Here is a 17,378-nt window from a genome sequence, read left to right as displayed (position 1 = left end):
TCCGACCCCCTCAGCCCCAGGGCCACTTTTATTTATGGTTTGCAGGCTGTACTTTGTGTTGTACTACATGTTGTAGTACTTTATGTTTTCACAATCAAAACACAAGGAATTTGGATCCGGTACAGTGGCCCTCGATGTGTTTTATCAAGTCAGCAATATATTCAAAGACATAGGCGGGGTTTACCCTGTTGGTACGTATGACGCGTCCTTTTGAGGACTGTGATTGGTTGACACAAAGCACACCTCCACACAAGCAAATTCTCATGATGGATTTAAAGCCTTTGATTTGAAAAAACAGGCCCATGTTGGTCTATTTAAAGAAAAACGTCCCTGTTGTTTATAATCAGCAATAACAAGATGTGGTTCATCAGGTTTACAGAAACCTCATCACCATCTGCCTTTTAATGAGCCTGCATGGTGTGACTGTCCAGTGGAAAGGTGCTGTAGTAGTTTTCACCGCTGATTAAGAAACTCCTGAAGTCCTCGAACAATTTTCCACCCTAGGAGCCTTTTTGAGGACTAAGATGCTTCATGAGAAACTAAAGTCCGGCTTCCTTCGTAGCCTTAGTCCGGTCACTCGCTGTTGTTTATGTAAACACGTGATGTGGTTTTTATCTTTAAGTTCATTCTTATTAAACATCTAAGGGGGTCAGGGAAGGTCCTAGTCCCACGAGGCATCTCGCAAAGTAGGCGAGTCACCTCAGCAGGCAGACCTATACCCTTTCAAAAATTCTTCTCGTTAGTTGAACGAGGACACGGGCGTCACCCCGCGTCGTTATTTTCCTTACTCATCAGTTTAAGGCATGACCAATTCACTCTCGAAGACCGGGATAGACTCGGTGTGCAGGCCTTCTCAGTTACGGTGCCAAATGTGTTTCACTGACACTGATTGTTTTACTTTGAATCAACAGCAGCCGCGTGTGGAATATATGGTTTGTGGCAATAAAGTGTTAGACAGTGTTTATTGGCCGTGAAGTTTATTTGTCTTGACATAAGGTTCATTGCTGTTGGCGCTAGGGCTCATGGGTACCAACGCATTTACGTCATTCGCATTTTGTGAGGATTAATCGATCGCAGATCAGTCTTGTGTACCGGGAAATATCCGGTTCTTAATCGATGCAGTCGTAGTTCTGGACTAATCATTCTTAAGTTATTAAACACACGATCGATCGACTTAAACAAATAATGAAACTAATATAAATATCGGGTCCGCTCCCAAAAGCCATTGTACATTTTGGCTCAGTGCAGCTTCCGTAGTACACGGTAAAACATGCCATCCGCGCATGCGCCGTGAGTCGGTTAGAGAAAATGGCAGACGTCTCTCTGGATGAAGTTATACGACAGCGCGGTATTAACCTCAAGGCTCCAGCTAAACGGTAATAAAACTATGATTGCACCGGTGGATGTGATGATATTAGGGAGGTTGTAATGTGTAGCAGTGTTTTAAAAGCACAACGTCAAATTAGAGCAGGTCGCTGGTTCCATTACATCTAGCGGGTTTATCGTAACGTTAAATGCTAAGCTAACGTTAGCCGGAGGCCTTTACGCCTGAAACTATTATTAATTTAAAACAAGAGAAAAAAGCACGAGTTGGTAATTTATCTGATTTTTGATCAAATTCAGTTTTAGCTCAAACGCACAAACTTGGAAATCTGTGATCTCTTGAATGGATGTTTGTAAGTTGACGCGTTGGACTTAACGTTAGCTGGCTAATATTTGTTAGCTCTCACTTTGTTTGACCCGGTGTTTAAACCAGTGATTTAAGTTCGGGTGTTGTCTAAGGTTGTTCAAATGTTTGTGTTAGATTTCTCAACATTATCCGAATATAAAGGCACATTTATATTGTGACACACGTCTGTGAGGGTATAATAACTCAGTCTGAATGAAATATTAAGGCAGTTAATTGAACATTACTACCGGAAGCGTTACTCAAACAACAAATTCAACTTCTAAGGTTTTAGAAAGTGTTGTCGACACAATCCCAGTGGTTTTTTTTAATAGGAGCTTGGGCTTTGTTTTTCTCTCAGGCCCACGTTTGGACGGGGTGCAGGAGGGGTTGGCAAGAGTTTTGATGCCCGGCAGAAAATTGGGGTTAATGATGTCAGACAGCGGCTTGGAGGAGGAACAGGTAATATTGCCGATATTGCCTGGACAAATAAAAGAACTAAGATCAATTATCCCTTGTATCCAGTGAAAACCAACTGAGAAGTGAGCACCATGCATTCTCTCAGGCTTTCAGGTGAAAGACGCCAGAGAAAAACTGGTTCAGAAGGATGCTCGGTTTAAAATCCGTGGCCGGGGAGGAGCAGGAGCAGGAGGATTGCAGGATGCTCGTCAGATGATCAACTCACGCAAACAAGGGCAGAATCAGCCTGGTGCTCCAGCGCAGAGCACACAAAAGACAGCTGTAACACACCAACTACAGAGCCAAGGCTCACTTGTGACACAGATACAGGTACAGACCAGTAACACTCCTGGCGGTGTAAACACAAGGCAGTTTGCCCCTAATGTACAAGGATTGAGTTCGAGGGGCGGCACAACACCACAGCTCAGCAATAACAAGAGAATGGTGGATGCTCGTGAAAGGTTGAGCCTCAAAAGGAGCATTGGAGGGACACAGACACAGGCAGCTGCTGCTGCACCACCCCTGAAAATAACCAAGACCATCCAGGTGAGGTTAAATAATTGGCAAATCACATCCTGCATGTATGTTGATGTATTGAAGTGTGTAATGATACCAACACTGTATTCTGATGTGTGGTGTTTCTTTTTACAGCAGCGTCCAGTGGGGATGTCAGCTGGCATACGTGCTGCGACACAGGTTGTTCTGTTTTTCTTTGGCGTATTGAAACATGTCAGATTTTCAGATTAATCTCTCTGAGAATGTTTTCTTAAAGAGATTTCTATGTTTCACTCGTACAGCATCGTGGATACAACCTCAAAATGTTGTACTAATAAATGATTTTGTCTCCCACAGCCTGAATCAAATGAGTATGATAGCACCCTCAGTAAACAAATAAAGATCACTACTGCCAACAATATGCTACAGTCACGGGTAAGAACAGCCATTTGACAGGCTCGGATCTCGTAAACTGTAGGACACCACACAGAAACACATCCTTTGTAAACAGTATATATCTGTCATCTGTGCCTACACTAAAATTCACGTCCTGTTTTTCTGTCTTGGACAGTCTGGTCAGGTGGGTGCAGCATTCTCCATGTCAGCCCCAATCACTAAGGTGGTTAGAAATGATGCTTATACAGCCCCACGTCCTCCAGTCCCTGTGGCTCCCACTCGGCCCAGCACCAACATGGCTGCCGCCCGCTCCTCAGCTGCAGCCTTACAGCCCGTGTCCAGGACCCTGCAGCAAAGCACACCAGAAACCAGCACAACGGCTCCAACTCCTCCTCAGGTAAACATCTGTAGCTCAGTCTCAGCTCCTCCCCTCACTTTGGAGTACAGTGTAATTTGTGTCTATGCCAAGTCAGTAACATTTGTACCAACCAAATGTTGGTTAAATTATATCTCAGTAAGCCAGTCAGGCAGTAATCTTTACCCTGAGGTCTGTTTGTCCTTATTTTCCAGTGCCATGATTCTCTTATTATTTGTACAGTTCAGGATCACAAATTTACCTCAAGGGCCTTTCCAATCTGTGCAGCATCTGACAGTGTTCTTACACCCTCAAACCAGACACGGAACACTCTTCAGAACAAAAACTGTAGTCAAGTATACAGAGAATGTAGTAGATCTAAATTACAGACTATCAGGATGACAACATTATAGAATGAAAACATGAGTAAAAGACATGAAGCTGCCTCACTTCTTTACAATAAAATAGCTGACTGAGATTATGATCTGCTGTCAGTATTTACCCCAGAAATTACAGTATGGATTTAATACATGTAGACATCCGGTTCAGGATGTTTTTATGGCAGCTGTTTTCACTGCATATGTTTATTCATCTGCTGTTTGTCATGTGTCTTTCCAGCCTGCTTTCAGTCCTTTGGAGGGCACTAAAATAACAGTGAACAACCTGCATCCCCGGGTCACCGAGGAAGACATAGTGGTGAGTAAACCACAGTTTTCCAATAACCTTTTGCTGTGGTTGATATGCAGCGATGACTCATTCGGTGTGTGTGCGCACTTCCACAGGAGTTGTTCTGTGTGTGCGGTGCCTTGAAGCGAGCACGGCTGGTTAGGGTGGGTGTGGCTGAAGTGGTGTTTGTCCGTAAAGATGACGCTGTCAGCGCATACAGGAAGTACAACAACCGCTGCCTGGACGGTGAGTGCCAGTAGCAAGGACGCCACACATCCAGTGTTCTCTGGGTTTTTGGCTCAGGCTTCTGTTTTACATGCAGGGCAATGACAGCTGTAGTGTGTTAAGGACATCCTGTTGTGTTTTTGTGAACTGAATAGTGGCCTGCTTGGATGAACTTCAAACCACATGGATGTTTGTGTCGATGTTTTTTCTTCTTCTCTCCCCAATAGGCCAACCCATGAAGTGTAACCTTCATATTCAGGGAAATGTCATCACTTCTGATCAGCCCATTCTGTTGTAAGTGACCCTACAGACCATAATTTCTTTAGTATGTATTAATCTGTGCACTCATGAGTGTGGACATGGATGTACTTTACTTTGCATGTTTCCAGTGACCTGTAATTGGTCTCTAGTCCAGGCAACTGCCCAGCATGCTTTTCTTTTTTAGTCACAGTTTATTTACCAGTGATGTTGATTGTGTTAAATATGTATGTAATTGGCTCACTGTAAGGAGCATTTACCTGTTTTAGGACCAGGCAGTTACTCAAACAGAACATTTGGTTATTGGCTTACTCTAATTGGTGGTACGGTGTGTCCAGTTCACAGTACAAATTGATCATGTTTGATATAATCAGGTTTAGCAAAGCGCTGAAATGTAAATACCAGTGGCTGTTGTGTGTTTCTGGTTTGCACTGTCCACTCACAAATCTAAATCTTTTTGCTCTGACAACTGAGTTTTCCATGAAACAAAACATGAAATGTGTGGAGGTTTATGTGCTTTGCTGACTCTCTCTGTGGTCCTGAAGAACTGACACTCGTTTCTCTTCCTGGCTCCTGCAGGAGGCTCAGTGACAGTCCAGGTTCAGGCAGCAGTACAAAGAAAGAAGGTCTGCCCCCGTCTTTGTCTCGCTCCTCCGGACAGCGAGCCTCATCTCAGCCCACTCCTGAGGTGGACCCCCAGACCATCCTCAAAGCTCTGTTCAAGTCCACTGCACAGTCCGCCTCCACCACCGAGCCCCCCAGCTCACAGGCCACTGCTTTTCGCATTAAGATATAACCTTGTCTCTTGTGAATACACTGTCTGATCAGAAACGTATTACTGCATACTCACTGTTCTCATATAAACTGGTTTTCATCTTGACAGCAGGCAGACTCCATTCTCATATGAAACAGGTTTTTACACATTTGATAGTCCTGACAGCTCTGAAGATGAAAATCAGATACGCAGCGCCCTGTTTTTGGTTCTGTCGTATCCAGACGTCTCCTGTTTGTTCCTGTGCTGGGCCAGTGGAGGGAAATGTCATGTGGTTTGTTGTTTTAATCTAATGTGGAAAGCTCCAAATCAGAGCATGTTTAGGGTTTTTTTTTTTTTTTTCATGGATTAATTCAATACCAGCCCATCTGGATATTCTTGTTTAGTTTTGTTTAATCCATTTACACCAACGTCCCAGCAAAAGAGAAGTTGACTGACATACACTGCAGCATTGTGACTGAGACGTTATGTTTGAAGCCCTGTACGTCCACACAGGTGTATTCGGTCATATTGTCTGTACCTCTTTTCAGTTTGTCTGCGTGTGTGAATACAGACCGTAGAAACAAAACAGACCAAACAGCAGGAAGTGTACAGTTCACCAGCCAGAGTCACTGAATAACAGAATAATTGTACTTTAGTGAGTGAATTGAGGCTGAGCAGTCATTTCAGTGACTCTGTTCTCAGTCATGTTGTTTGGTTTCACTGTTTTTGCTGCTCTGTTTTACTTGGTTATCTAGTTTTGAAACAGTATTTGTTTAAATATGTGTAGTACACGTCACACATGATTTAAGTATAGGGTCTGTAAATCACTTTCTGTTGCTTTCTTGGTACGTTGGGCAAGAAGACTGGAGAGGTCAGATCTGTCTGAAATGTCACCATTAAACATTTAGCATTTGTATCTGTGCGACTCTTCTTTCCTCAACATTTAAAGTGCAGTTTGTCCACAGGTCTGCTCTTACTAATTCAGCTCAGGCATCATAAGTTACATATTCACAAGTAACTCAACAGCTAATAACAAATTCCTAGTACTGTGAAGTGTTCTTTGCTGTACCTGGCAATAAAGCTGATTCTGGTTCTAATAGAAAATTATAGTGAAGATGTAATGTGCTCAGAATTAAATGATTTTTTTAAAACTCGATGAAATAAAAGATCTTCAAACATTGAGAAAAATGATATAAAGGGCATTTTTAACATTTACTATTTATTAACATTTACTATTTTGCTCCAGTCTTTATATTAAACTCTTTATTTGGAAAATCCCAAAAAACAAATATTACAAAAAAACAATCATGAGATCCCGCTAATAAACCTGCTCAATGGTCGGTTTATTAGGAACCCTTGTGTCGGGGAGGCTCACTGATATAAACGGGCCAGACAAAATAACAGAAACTCCAGCAATAATTCAAATTGAACGATATATATAAATATTTCCTTCAAATTTTCAATTTAATTTTGATCGTATAACTGATTATTTTTATAGCAACAATCTAGAAACTAAAAGCTGTTGTTTTTGTTTTACTTCCGGTGTGAAAGGTCACACCAAGATGGCGTCCTCCAAGAAGAGCCATGCCCGTGCCCAGCCGTGTGTCCTACCTGGAGGGTTTACAGGTGTTTGTCTCTTCACTTTGACCCTTTAACCCGCTTTAAGGCTCAGTCCGAGGCCTGAACCGTTTCTCGTCTTTTTCACGGCCTGTGTGGGTTTTGATCCGGGCGGGTTCAGACGCTGATGAGCGACGTGTTGGGCCGCAGGTTTAGCTGTTTGTTTATTGGTTTGTTTCTTTGTTTGTGTTTCAGTCCTGGCCCTACAGTTCAGCCCAGACTCCGCAGCGCAGCACCAGCTGTTTGTGAAGGAGCACAGAGTCCGCGCAGAGACCAGCTCACACAGACCGCAGGACCGGACTCTGTTTGTCCTCAACGTCCCGCCGTACTGCCCAGAGGTACCTGACTGACTGTTTGACTGACCGACAGTCTGTCTGACTGACTGTCTGTCTGAGTGACACTGTTTGACTGTCTGTGTTTCAGGCTGTTGTCAAAGACCTGTTCTCGCAGTTTGGCAGTGTTCAGTCTGTGGAGCTCAGAGACCACCCGGGCTCCTCTAAGGAGTCTGGACCCAGACTGTCCAAGTTCTTCAGACAGGCTGAAAAACAGGTTTGTCTTTATTACTGCTCTTCGTTCTGTGTCGTTGGGGAGACGTTCTCCCCCTGTGGCCTTCACGTCTTCCACGTTTTCCTTTTTGCCCAATGAAAAAACATTTTTGTACAAATTCATGCAAATTTATAAATTGAGATCTAAAGTACTCAGGACTTTATTCAGGAGTTTGTAGACTTGGTCCAGCTTCAGTCTGGTCACACCTGGTTCTGTGCACATTCCCCCATTCTTCCTCTCAGGCTCCGTCAGGTTGGAGGGAAGAATCTGAACCTCCATCTCTCTCTGGGGTTTGGGTCCGGACTGTGGCTGGACTCTGAGACTTGTCCTTTATCCTTTAGGTCTGAGGGACCTGGTTTTTGTTGTGCATGTCAGGAACGTGGGATAAACATGTGACTTTCCAAACACTTGATTTCAAATGAATCTGCAATACAAACAAAGTGTACAGGAAGTGAAAGGGTAATTTTACCTTCTGCGCCTCTGTCTCTACCAGGGTTTCAAAGTTGGCTACGTAGTTTTTCAAGACTCATCCAGTGTAACAGCAGCTAAATCTCACCCACACAATGTGCCGCTGGTGGTCTGCACGGAGCAGCGTCCAGTGAGGACAGGGGTCCAGAGTAGGTGCTGCACATTTTAAATATGAACTAAGGTTCAGCTGAGAAACGAACCTCCTGACATGTCTGTGTGTTTTGTCCCGGCAGAATGGATCCAGCAGTACACGGACTCCTTCATTAGGCCAGAAAACCTTCAAAAAATAGTGGACTCCTTTATGGAGGACTATGACAAGAGGAAAGAAGAGGTGGGAGTTTTGCGGTTCTGCCTGCAGCATTGCCCACCGCTCCACTGACTTCAGCCTGACGTTGTTTTCTGTGCCACAGGAAGCCGAGCGGCAGAGGAAGGAGGCTGAGCAGCAGCAGGAGGATGAGGAGGGCTGGGTCAAAGTCACAAGAGGACATAAGGGCACCAAGGCCCGCCCCCACACCGAGGCGGCCAACCAGAGGACTCTACAGAAGGAGATGAGGAAGAAGAAGAGGAAGGAGCTCATGAACTTCTACACCTGGCAGCACAGGAACACACAGAAAGAACGTAAGTTGATGTTTCTGGTTTTTACTCAGCCTGTAGAAACATTTAGGATCGACTGGAATCAAGATTTGGTTTCGCTCGTCCATCTGCAGTTAATTTTCTGAAGGAGATGGAGTGGTAGGATTTATAAAGACAACACTACAGTAACTAACTGCACTTTATGTGTTTCTTTTTCAGACATCGCTGAGCTAAGGAAAAAGTTTGAGGAGGATAAACAGAGAATAGCTCTGCTGAGGGCCCAGAGGAAGTTCAGACCTTATTGAGTCAACACTGTCTCTGCTCATTGAACTGCCTGAGTCAACCAGCTCCATTAGGAACCACAACGTTTTTGTATGAATAAAGTATTATTGTGATTGTTGTGTTATGATTATTGAGTTATGGCACCTCACTTCATGACGGTGAAGGAAATTTGATTCAGTTTGATTATATTTCCTGCTTTCTCGTCTTTTAATGTTCATTCTTTGATCAAAAACATTCCCAGTTACCTCAGACTGAGCCTCAGCTGGGTCCAAACGCCCCACCCATGAGTTAACAGCACAGAGACGGACACTACAGTGGGTGAAATGATTTATTGACATTGTTCGCTGTTATCTTGCTGCACTTGTGGCCTCTGACACTTTGTGATGTACGACCACGCCGTCAACAGCAGGATCAGGAGCAGGGCAGCACCAACGCCACAGAGGACATACACCGTCGCCTGAAAGACTGAGACGGAGGGAAACACGTTTATATATTGCTCCATCACATCGACACTGCAGCTTTGTGCTCAGTCCGACATACTTGTGTTCAGTTTCACACACGGGTCGTCCTCCAGTTCGGTGCGGTTCTGTCCCAGCAGCAGCAGAGGCCCCAACATCACCAGCTCCACCTGGCTGAGCTGCGACGTGACCGCTCGTCTCCGTCTCCTTCTCTCAGAAGCTGTGGGAGGAAAGTGTAACAGCACCACATGTATATGCACTGACCACACAGCACAAGGTGAAACACATACTCACAAACGAAGCCACAGGGCTGGGCACAGTCGGCGTCGTCGGTGCAGATTTCCACCCAGCAGTAGAAGAACATCTGAGAGAGATTCCACAGTTAACGGCAGAGCTGCTGTGCAGCTGTACAGATGCAGATGGGGAACAGTGCTCAGAAAGCCACACATCTGTGTGAGGTCCTTACTTCCTCCACACTTGGGTGGCCTGTGACAGGGTCCAAGAAGGCAAAGGTCTTGACATCAAACCTCTTAACTTGGGAGTGGGAGCTGATCCCCTGGGCGCCCACAGGAACAGAGCTTCTCATGTTATCCAGAGGGTTGGAGCATCTATCCACGAAGAGAGAGTGAAATTAACAGCTGCTCAGAAACCGGCACACATACTTTTCAAGTTGTCTGCCTACCCGTCATAGAGGAGGGTCCACACAGAGTGCCTGGACGCTGGGAAGGCAAAGCAGTCCTGAACACGCAGGGAAAGGGTCGGGTCTGGGGAAGGCTGAGCGATGGAAACCTCCACATATGCAGCTTTACGCAGGGGCAACGTCAGCGGAAGCTGATCCTCCGTGAAGAAGGACGTGAACGATGCGTCTGTAGGAAGAAGTAACGACAAACACAGGCACTACTGTTCTGCAGACTTCAGGCATGCGAAACACACGTGTGTGATTAAATCCTGTCAAACGCAGCCTCACTGCTCTGCCCTTTGTTACCTGTGGCTATTCTCATCTGCACATGGATGGTTCCCATTGCAGTCACAGGTGGGGGGTTGGTGACGGCATACAAGGCCGGCAGGTTGACTTCATGCTTCAGATCATATTCACACTGGACCAGGAGACTACAAATCCCATACATATCGTAGCTTTAGTGTTCTTGCATCATGGGAAATGATTCTCTAACCAGAAAACACCATCTGAGCTCTGTACTGATGTATAGAAGGTGGAAGATCTGACCTAAATGGAGAACGTCCTCTGGCAAGCAGCTCCTCCACATCGATCTCATAGATGATCATGTCTTTGTCCACCTAGAGGTCGGCAGGGAGGAGCAGCTTTAGGTTCCAGAAAAACTTTTAAACTGTTCACTGATACTAAATAAATGAGTCTCCTGAGCTAATGAAGAAGCTCTGTCCTGTAAATGAAAACTTTGGTAAACTGCACGTTTATGATTGTAAAGCTTCTTTCACATCTTTCTACAACACAACTGAGTTTTTAAAAAATTTGATGCCAGATCATGTTTTGATCTTTTTTGGGGAATTAAAGTCTTGACCAGCAGCTTTACCTTCATCTTTGCCCCACAGTCCGTGACTCCAATCTTAAAGACCGCGGTGTCTGGGGTGGTGACCACAGGCGAACACTGTGGCTGGTCTTTGACCATGAGGCCTCTGGGGTCGACGGGCGGGTCTGTGTCTGTAGCTTTTACTGAGAACACAAAGTGTCCGTCCAGAGAGCAGGCTGCAGAGAGGCTCAGACAGGAAATGTTTCTTACATGAGCACGTGTTCCTCTCTGAGGGATTGCTGGTACAGGACTTCCACATATGAGACAAACTCACCGTTCATTCTGTAGTAGCAGGTTTGATCTCGATCGTCATAACAGCATCCCAGTTTGGAACAGACCTCCTGAGAAACGTTTTGATGGCCACAGTCCACCCGCAGGGCTCGTTCTGTGTCACAGGGTCCAGGTGCTGCTGGAGAAGAGCCATGTGTTCAGTGTCCTGTCAGTGAATTGTGATGTTTCCAGGTGAAGGGAAATGTGCTGGTTGGAGTGTGAACGTGATGAAGTGGGAGCACTGGTTTAGCAGACACGGCTGTGAGGATGAGTTGATTTTACATGTATCAGCCGTTTCCACTCACGTGTTGGACTGAGGCGGGTCCTCGCGTTGGACCTCTTTACCAGGGGACAGCTGACGTTCACCCTGAACCACTGATCCACTCCCATCAGCTGCACCTGCAGAGGAAGGACCACTTTTCTGTCCTGAGGACCAAAGGTCATCACAACATGGACGTTAGGAAATCCACTGTGCATTTAGACTAAATCAGCTGATGTGTGTGTCATTTGACCTCAATCTGAGCATAGCAGCTGTCATATCTGCTGACGACTGAGAGCCTCTGATCCTTGTCTCTGCCCGTCCTCAGCCCACAGGGCCCCTCAGACTGAGGCACTGGGATTTTGGCCCCTGACATATCTGCAAAAACAAAGCAGGTGCAGTGATTTCTGTGCAACATGCGTTGGACGTGCAGCGTCAGTCACCGAGACCTTACCTTCAACGCGAACATTACTTTGGACTAGCGAGCCGAACACAGCCTTCAGTCTCCGGGCGGAGCAGGTGACTGTCGGCTGCACGAGCTGTAACTTCCGCTCAGGTGTTTCTTCCACCTGTGCGTGTGAGAAACACCAACAGCGCTGCTGAGCCATGAAGGCGCAAATGAGGTAAATCACGCAAAGCTTTGCACAATAACGAGTCATCTCTCTATACTGTGGATGTTTTCACTGATGAAAACCGTTTTTGTTCACACAATCATCCGGTGCTTTCTTGGACGCGGGAAGCGGTCACGTGGCACCAATTAATTAGCGTTAATTGCCTTGAAGCTCCAGAGCTACGTCAGGTCCGTAAGGTCTTCTTCGTCTTTCATAATAATGTCACCGACTGTCGGTTCTCTCCACCTGTGCGCCCTGACAAAGGCTGGAGAGAACAAGCTGCTAATTAATTCAGAGGTCACCGTTTAATTCCTACATGTCCCACAATGCCCAGGGAGCCATTAAATTAAGTTATTGCATAAGTCACACCTCAGCCCTGTGTCCGTGGGGATCGGGGGGGGGATTACCTGCTTGTCTTGGTGCTTCAGGTGTATTTCAGTCTCTCCAGATTCTGCTTCTCTTTCTAAACTACACAGACAGAACCTTGACACAGAACCAAAGCCTCTGCTACAGGCCTTCCATCTGTACCATGTTTGTGTCTCTACTGCTGGTTCAGTTCCTCTTCTGCTCATCTGGACTTTTGGTTGTAAAATGTGAACTTACCTTTCAAATTCTGTGTCAGGTAAAGAAACAAATACAAGATGTTATCTGGCTAACTGTCATGAGCGTTTATCATGATTGTGCTGCATTACCCTGAATATTGTGTTGGACCCTAAACTGGATTTTCATAATGTACAGTTTGAGACAAAGAATTGAATTTGCACTTTTATTTATGTTGTTCATAATGGGATGTCCTTATTATGGCTGTGCAGCTCTTTACCGTTTGTTTGTTTTAGTGGGTGAAAACACCAAAGTACAAATTTGCATTTTGTTCTACTTCATCCTTGGACTTCACTACATGTCAGAGTCAAACCTTGGACTTTTTCCTGCTCTACATTTATCTGAGAACTTTAGTTCCTTTTCAGGATCAGATGGATCCAACAAAATACAGACTGATCATCAAACTTTATTGATCCCTGGGGGGAAATTCCCAAGATACCCAGCAGTATGGAAAGTACTTCAAATTAGAAGTATATAAGGTAGTTAACGTCAGCTACCCAGCAGTATGGAAAGTACTTCAAATTAGAAGTATATAAGGTAGTTAACGTCAGCTACCCAGCAGTATATAAAGTACTTCAAATTAGAAGTATATAAGGTAGTTAACGTCAGCTACCCAGCAGTATGGAAAGTACTTCAAATTAGAAGTATATAAGGTAGTTAACGTCAGCTACCCAGCAGTATGGAAAGTACTTCAAATTAGAAGTATATAAGGTAGTTAACGTCAGCTACCCAGCAGTATATAAAGTACTTCAAATTAGAAGTATATAAGGTAGTTAACGTCAGCTACCCAGCAGTATGGAAAGTACTTCAAATTAGAAGTATATAAGGTAGTTAACGTCAGCTACCCAGCAGTATGGAAAGTACTTCAAATTAGAAGTATATAAGGTAGTTAACGTCAGCTACCCAGCAGTATGGAAAGTACTTCAAATTAGAAGTATATAAGGTAGTTAACGTCAGCTACCCAGTACTTTGGGACCGCTCTTGTCTTAGTCCGATTCTGACCAATGATCACGCGTCGTCGGACAGCGTGGTGACGTAACGCCGATGACTTTTCCTGGGCGTCCTGTCGGGTTGACGCTCAGACTTTAGCGCAGGCAGCATCAGAGCAGACGTCTCCCAGACATGGCTTTAAATCGGAATCATTCGCAAAACGGCGGCGTGTTGATAAACAACGGAGAGAGGTGTGTGTTTTCCCTCCCGTGTCTACTCTTTGGTTCGTTACTTTGCAAACTGTCGTTTCTGTTTTGGCTTGTTTACCTTATTAAACGTCACGGTGCGTAGTCAGCATCATGCTAACCAGCCGCTAGCCTCCCGTTAGCTGGCCTGACGAGCAACATATGTTTACATTAATGTTATCCGCGCTCGTCATGTCAGTGTAATTCAGACGTTGTGTTACTGTTCAGAGCTGAGCCGATATAATGTTATTAATGACGAGCTTTATTTCTTCGTTCCCTGATAGCTAAGGGAGTTTACGTAATGTTGCTAGCTACGCTATTGCGTTAGCCGCGTATCAAAACAGGAAGTTAGGGCTGCTGTCGTTTGTTGACATCCCGTTAAAACCAAAATGTCACCACATAGCGTTGGTGTTGTGTAGACTGGGACAGCTGCACGTTGTGAAATGCAGTAGTTTCACACATTTTCTAACGTTACAGCAATAAAGTAGATTTTTGACCTGCTCGCTCTTTTCCCCAGTGTTTTAAGGGAGTGCAAGAACGTGGAGCTGTCGTTCAGCGATGTCACCTGCAAGACAGACCTGCTGAAGGGGACCAAGAAGGGCACGGTTTACCTGACACCATACAGGGTACAGAACAAAACATATTTAACATGCTGCTGTCTTCCTGATCAAAACACTGCAGTGCTCATATTCTCATAGATCCTGTTTTAACTGTTGCCCCCCCCCCACCTTCTGTCTCTTCCCTCATTCACTGGCTTAGCTGGTGTTTGTGTCCAGTAATACCAAGGACTGTCTGGGTTCAGCCATGTTCCCCTATTATCTAATGAAGGGCTGCAGCATTGAGCAACCAGTCTTTGCAGCCAACTACATCAAAGGAACAGTTTCAGCTGAGCCTGGTGGTAGGTGGCCCTTTGCTGGATTCTGTGAATATGTTTGTAAGAATAAAATACAGTGACTTTAAGTGTGTTGTCTTTTTCTTTAGCTGCTGCTTATGCATGTTAGGTTTTCTCTGGTCCTTAAAAATGTTGTCCACTCTCGTCAGGTGGCTGGGAGGGCCAGGCCCATTTCAAAATGTCATTCCCAAGTGGAGGGGCCATAGAACTGGGACAGCATCTCTTCAAACTTGCCACAAATGGTTTGTGTGCTATTGTACTTACCCACCATGCCCCATATGTTACAAATATTCATCGAGTGGAGCTTAATACAACAGTGGATTTATGGGTAGAAACAGTGAGTGACCAGCTTAATTGTTCTTGCTTTGTTCTAGCGTCTCGTGCGGCTCCTGCTCAGAACGGTGCGGCCTCTTACGGCTATCCTTCACCTGGAGTGATGAATGGCTACGGCCCACCTCCACCTGCTCCTCCTAGCTATCCTTACCCAGCACCTCCCCAGCAGAATGGATTCTACCAGGGCCCTCCCCCTGCTGCTGGCAGCATGGGCTACCCCTATCCAGCAGCCACTGCAGGTACAGGTGCAGGTTCCACTTAAGGTTCTCATGAGAATCTCTCATATTTTTTTTCTCCTGTAGATTTCTTTTACTTGTTTATTCTTTCATTTAATGTAATGTAGCAAAATCAGTATGTGCTCTGTGATAGATGTCAGCCTTCAGGTGATCTGTGTGTGTTGGTGCATGTGAGCAGTGCATGTGCTTGTTTTTGTATATACATTTGTGCTTTGCTGGTCGTTGCACAGAAGAAAAACCCTCGAGGCAACGATGATGTTGCAGTTTCTCTCTGTCCCTGTTAGTTTAGTTTTTTCTGTATGGTTTTATTTATTTATTTGTCTAATTGCTGACGGACTGTGACCTCCTGAGACCTTGAAACTCTCTTTTTCTTTCTATTCCATTTTGTTTGATCCAGGAATGTACCCGTCTGGCTTTGACTACATGGCCCCACCTCCCCCGTACCCCGGGCCACCCATGAATTGGACCGCACCCCCCCAGAACTGGACAGCACCACCAGCACCTCCAGGTCTATTTCCCCCTCTTTCTTTATTTTTTCCTGTGTGTGTGTGTCTGTGTCACTGCACCCGTCAGATCTGATCTGTCTCCCTCAAAGTGACTCATTTTGAAGCACGCCACCAAAAAAGGGGTGCTCATGTCTCATCTGCTACACATCAAGGTTCCAAAGGATAAACATTCTCCCTTCTTCCCCTCCCCCCATAGTCTTTTTTAGCACCTTGTGGTTTGCAGTTAAATCGGCCTGGTAAGCTGTGCTGCCATGTCAGTTTGGCATATTTCTTTTTTTTGAGTTAGACATTTATAGACATGAGACACATCATCGGGATGTGCCAGTAGATTTTGTCTTGAGGATTCCCGGAGCTGTCAGTTGTTGTGCTTCAGAAGACTGATGCCCCATCCCCCTTATCTGTTCTCCTTACATTGTTAGAAACTGTAGCATCTGTTCCTAAATATGCTCATCATCCATCACTGTCTTTATCTTTCTTTGTCACGTCTCATTTTCTGCACAGGTAACGCCAAGGCAGCTGAAGCAGCAGGCAGTGCATATTACAATCCCAGCAACCCACACAATGTCTACATGCCTATGGTGAGCTGCTTTACTTGTCTTCTTCTCCAGTGCAATTGCGTAGAAGTAACATGAGCACTTGTTGAATGGAGTTTTTCTTTATTCCCACACAGGAGCGGCCTCCACCATATGCACCAACCTCAGACTCTCCTGACAAGAAAAACAACTGAGGCTCAGGAACCATCACTTCACAGACGGTCTTTTCTCTTCCTTTGCATTTTCAATATATTCTGAAACAGGAGTATTGTTGATGATAGCTATTCAGTAGTAAAAGAATATGCAAGTCATAGAGGGCTTATAGATGTGTCAGCGATAATTCACCAGTTAATTAATGTTTTTGAACAACTTATAAAGCAATCACGTCTTTTAAATACTGTTTTCCCTTTGACCTCAGTTCACTGAAAACAGCTTGTGACTGGCTTATCTGAGACTGATCAATAGTCTCAGTGATGGGATTTATTTTGTTTTTGTCACGAGGTCAAAGGAGGAGGCAGTATGTAGAATTAATTTTTGAAGACATTTTGTAGACGTTTGATTTCATTATCCTTAGAAATTAACAGCAACTCTGACTATACACAAAGTATTTTTGCAGTATCATTGCAGGTACTGTGTGATTAAAACACAGGTTTTAGTGAGTATTTACCACTGGGTTGAATATCATTTGGTAGAACAGTATCTGAATGGTTCCCATTTTGTTCAGACATGATCAGCATGATCCTGCACTACATATGTTGCATTACAGTCTTAAGCAATTCTAACACTCGCCATCGTAATTTAATAAATAATATTATCTTATAATAAGAAGGTTTTGTTTATGAAAAGGGGCAGTGTATTGTTTGAAATGGGATTAGAAAGATTTTTTTGCGAAACCCGTCTATGTGCAATATTTCTACCTTACATAAGAAGGTTACAGGTGACCAGCTGGGGTTACCTGACGCTCTCTTCTTCTACTCTTCTGTAGTAATGTATGCAAAGCTGATCTGAGACCAGACTCTTTCAGTTATCACACTAGCGTGGAGTTAAAGGGTCACACCGGTATATATAAAGGACCCATCAGTGTTTTGTCTGCTGTTGACTCTTCTGAATGCTAACCATTTATTCCTGATTGAACTGGGTGAGAGCCTGCGTCTCCCCCTCGGTCTGCAACAGTAAACACCTGTACAGGACTATGTGC

General features: G+C 44.7%; 4 protein-coding genes and 1 non-coding gene across 6 annotated transcripts; 3 read left to right on the top strand and 2 right to left on the bottom strand.

The window, feature by feature from the left end:
* Nucleotides 1–651: 651 nt before the first annotated feature.
* Nucleotides 652–805, bottom strand: LOC113141695 (U12 minor spliceosomal RNA). The gene has a single exon (XR_003296771.1). It is a non-coding gene; the product is annotated as a U12 minor spliceosomal RNA (small nuclear RNA).
* Nucleotides 806–1,286: 481 nt separating this feature from the next.
* poldip3 (polymerase (DNA-directed), delta interacting protein 3) lies at nt 1,287–6,190 on the top strand. Its single transcript, XM_026326177.1, has 10 exons — nt 1,287–1,376; nt 2,028–2,128; nt 2,232–2,671; nt 2,777–2,821; nt 2,978–3,055; nt 3,192–3,413; nt 3,990–4,067; nt 4,154–4,283; nt 4,490–4,556; nt 5,100–6,190. The coding sequence occupies exons 1-10, from the start codon at nt 1,309–1,311 to the stop codon at nt 5,314–5,316; spliced, it is 1,446 nt and encodes a 481-aa protein (XP_026181962.1). The 5' UTR covers nt 1,287–1,308; the 3' UTR covers nt 5,317–6,190.
* Nucleotides 6,191–6,826: 636 nt separating this feature from the next.
* rrp7a (ribosomal RNA processing 7 homolog A) lies at nt 6,827–8,873 on the top strand. Of its 2 annotated transcripts, XM_026325492.1 has the most exons (8): nt 6,827–6,900; nt 7,087–7,229; nt 7,315–7,440; nt 7,931–8,054; nt 8,139–8,236; nt 8,316–8,523; nt 8,698–8,780; nt 8,814–8,873. In XM_026325492.1, the coding sequence occupies exons 1-8, from the start codon at nt 6,837–6,839 to the stop codon at nt 8,814–8,816; spliced, it is 849 nt and encodes a 282-aa protein (XP_026181277.1). In that variant the 5' UTR covers nt 6,827–6,836; the 3' UTR covers nt 8,817–8,873. The 2 variants fall into 2 exon arrangements, with proteins under 2 accessions (XP_026181277.1, XP_026181276.1); XM_026325491.1 differs by having other exon boundaries at nt 8,698–8,873.
* A 215-nt stretch (nt 8,874–9,088) lies between these two features.
* On the bottom strand, nt 9,089–11,902 carry LOC113140984 (zona pellucida sperm-binding protein 4-like). The gene is made up of 12 exons (XM_026325143.1): nt 11,749–11,902; nt 11,548–11,672; nt 11,341–11,461; nt 11,040–11,174; nt 10,769–10,941; nt 10,444–10,514; nt 10,204–10,328; nt 9,901–10,084; nt 9,685–9,826; nt 9,513–9,582; nt 9,301–9,438; nt 9,089–9,225 (listed from the first exon to the last, which is right to left on the bottom strand). The coding sequence occupies exons 1-12, from the start codon at nt 11,900–11,902 to the stop codon at nt 9,089–9,091; spliced, it is 1,575 nt and encodes a 524-aa protein (XP_026180928.1).
* A 1,651-nt stretch (nt 11,903–13,553) lies between these two features.
* Nucleotides 13,554–17,340, top strand: wbp2nl (WBP2 N-terminal like). The gene is made up of 8 exons (XM_026325844.1): nt 13,554–13,686; nt 14,198–14,306; nt 14,440–14,578; nt 14,722–14,814; nt 14,947–15,144; nt 15,539–15,649; nt 16,149–16,225; nt 16,318–17,340. Exons 1-8 carry the CDS (start codon nt 13,628–13,630, stop codon nt 16,372–16,374), a joined length of 843 nt encoding a protein of 280 aa, XP_026181629.1. The 5' UTR covers nt 13,554–13,627; the 3' UTR covers nt 16,375–17,340.
* Nucleotides 17,341–17,378: the final 38 nt, after the last annotated feature.

This window comes from Mastacembelus armatus, chromosome 8 (genome assembly GCF_900324485.2).
Source record: "Mastacembelus armatus chromosome 8, fMasArm1.2, whole genome shotgun sequence".
NCBI lineage: Eukaryota > Metazoa > Chordata > Actinopteri > Synbranchiformes > Mastacembelidae > Mastacembelus > Mastacembelus armatus.
This window is presented reverse-complemented; position numbering and strand designations above follow the sequence as displayed.

Coding starts and splice junctions, on each gene's coding strand:
- poldip3 (XM_026326177.1), top strand. CDS start 1,309: ATGGCAGACGTCTCTCTGGATGAAGTTATACGACAGCGCGGTATTAAC. Junction 1,377..2,027: donor CTCAAGGCTCCAGCTAAACG/GTAATAAAACTA, acceptor TTTTTCTCTCAG/GCCCACGTTTGGACGGGGTG. Junction 2,672..2,776: donor AAATAACCAAGACCATCCAG/GTGAGGTTAAAT, acceptor TTCTTTTTACAG/CAGCGTCCAGTGGGGATGTC.
- LOC113140984 (XM_026325143.1), bottom strand. CDS start 11,902: ATGGCTCAGCAGCGCTGTTGGTGTTTCTCACACGCACAGGTGGAAGAA. Junction 11,673..11,748: donor AAGTAATGTTCGCGTTGAAG/GTAAGGTCTCGG, acceptor TTGTTTTTGCAG/ATATGTCAGGGGCCAAAATC. Junction 10,329..10,443: donor AGAGGACGTTCTCCATTTAG/GTCAGATCTTCC, acceptor TGGGATTTGTAG/TCTCCTGGTCCAGTGTGAAT.
- wbp2nl (XM_026325844.1), top strand. CDS start 13,628: ATGGCTTTAAATCGGAATCATTCGCAAAACGGCGGCGTGTTGATAAAC. Junction 15,650..16,148: donor AGCACCACCAGCACCTCCAG/GTCTATTTCCCC, acceptor TTTTCTGCACAG/GTAACGCCAAGGCAGCTGAA. Junction 16,226..16,317: donor ACAATGTCTACATGCCTATG/GTGAGCTGCTTT, acceptor ATTCCCACACAG/GAGCGGCCTCCACCATATGC.
- rrp7a (XM_026325492.1), top strand. CDS start 6,837: ATGGCGTCCTCCAAGAAGAGCCATGCCCGTGCCCAGCCGTGTGTCCTA. Junction 6,901..7,086: donor CCTACCTGGAGGGTTTACAG/GTGTTTGTCTCT, acceptor TTTGTGTTTCAG/TCCTGGCCCTACAGTTCAGC. Junction 8,055..8,138: donor AGTGAGGACAGGGGTCCAGA/GTAGGTGCTGCA, acceptor TTGTCCCGGCAG/AATGGATCCAGCAGTACACG.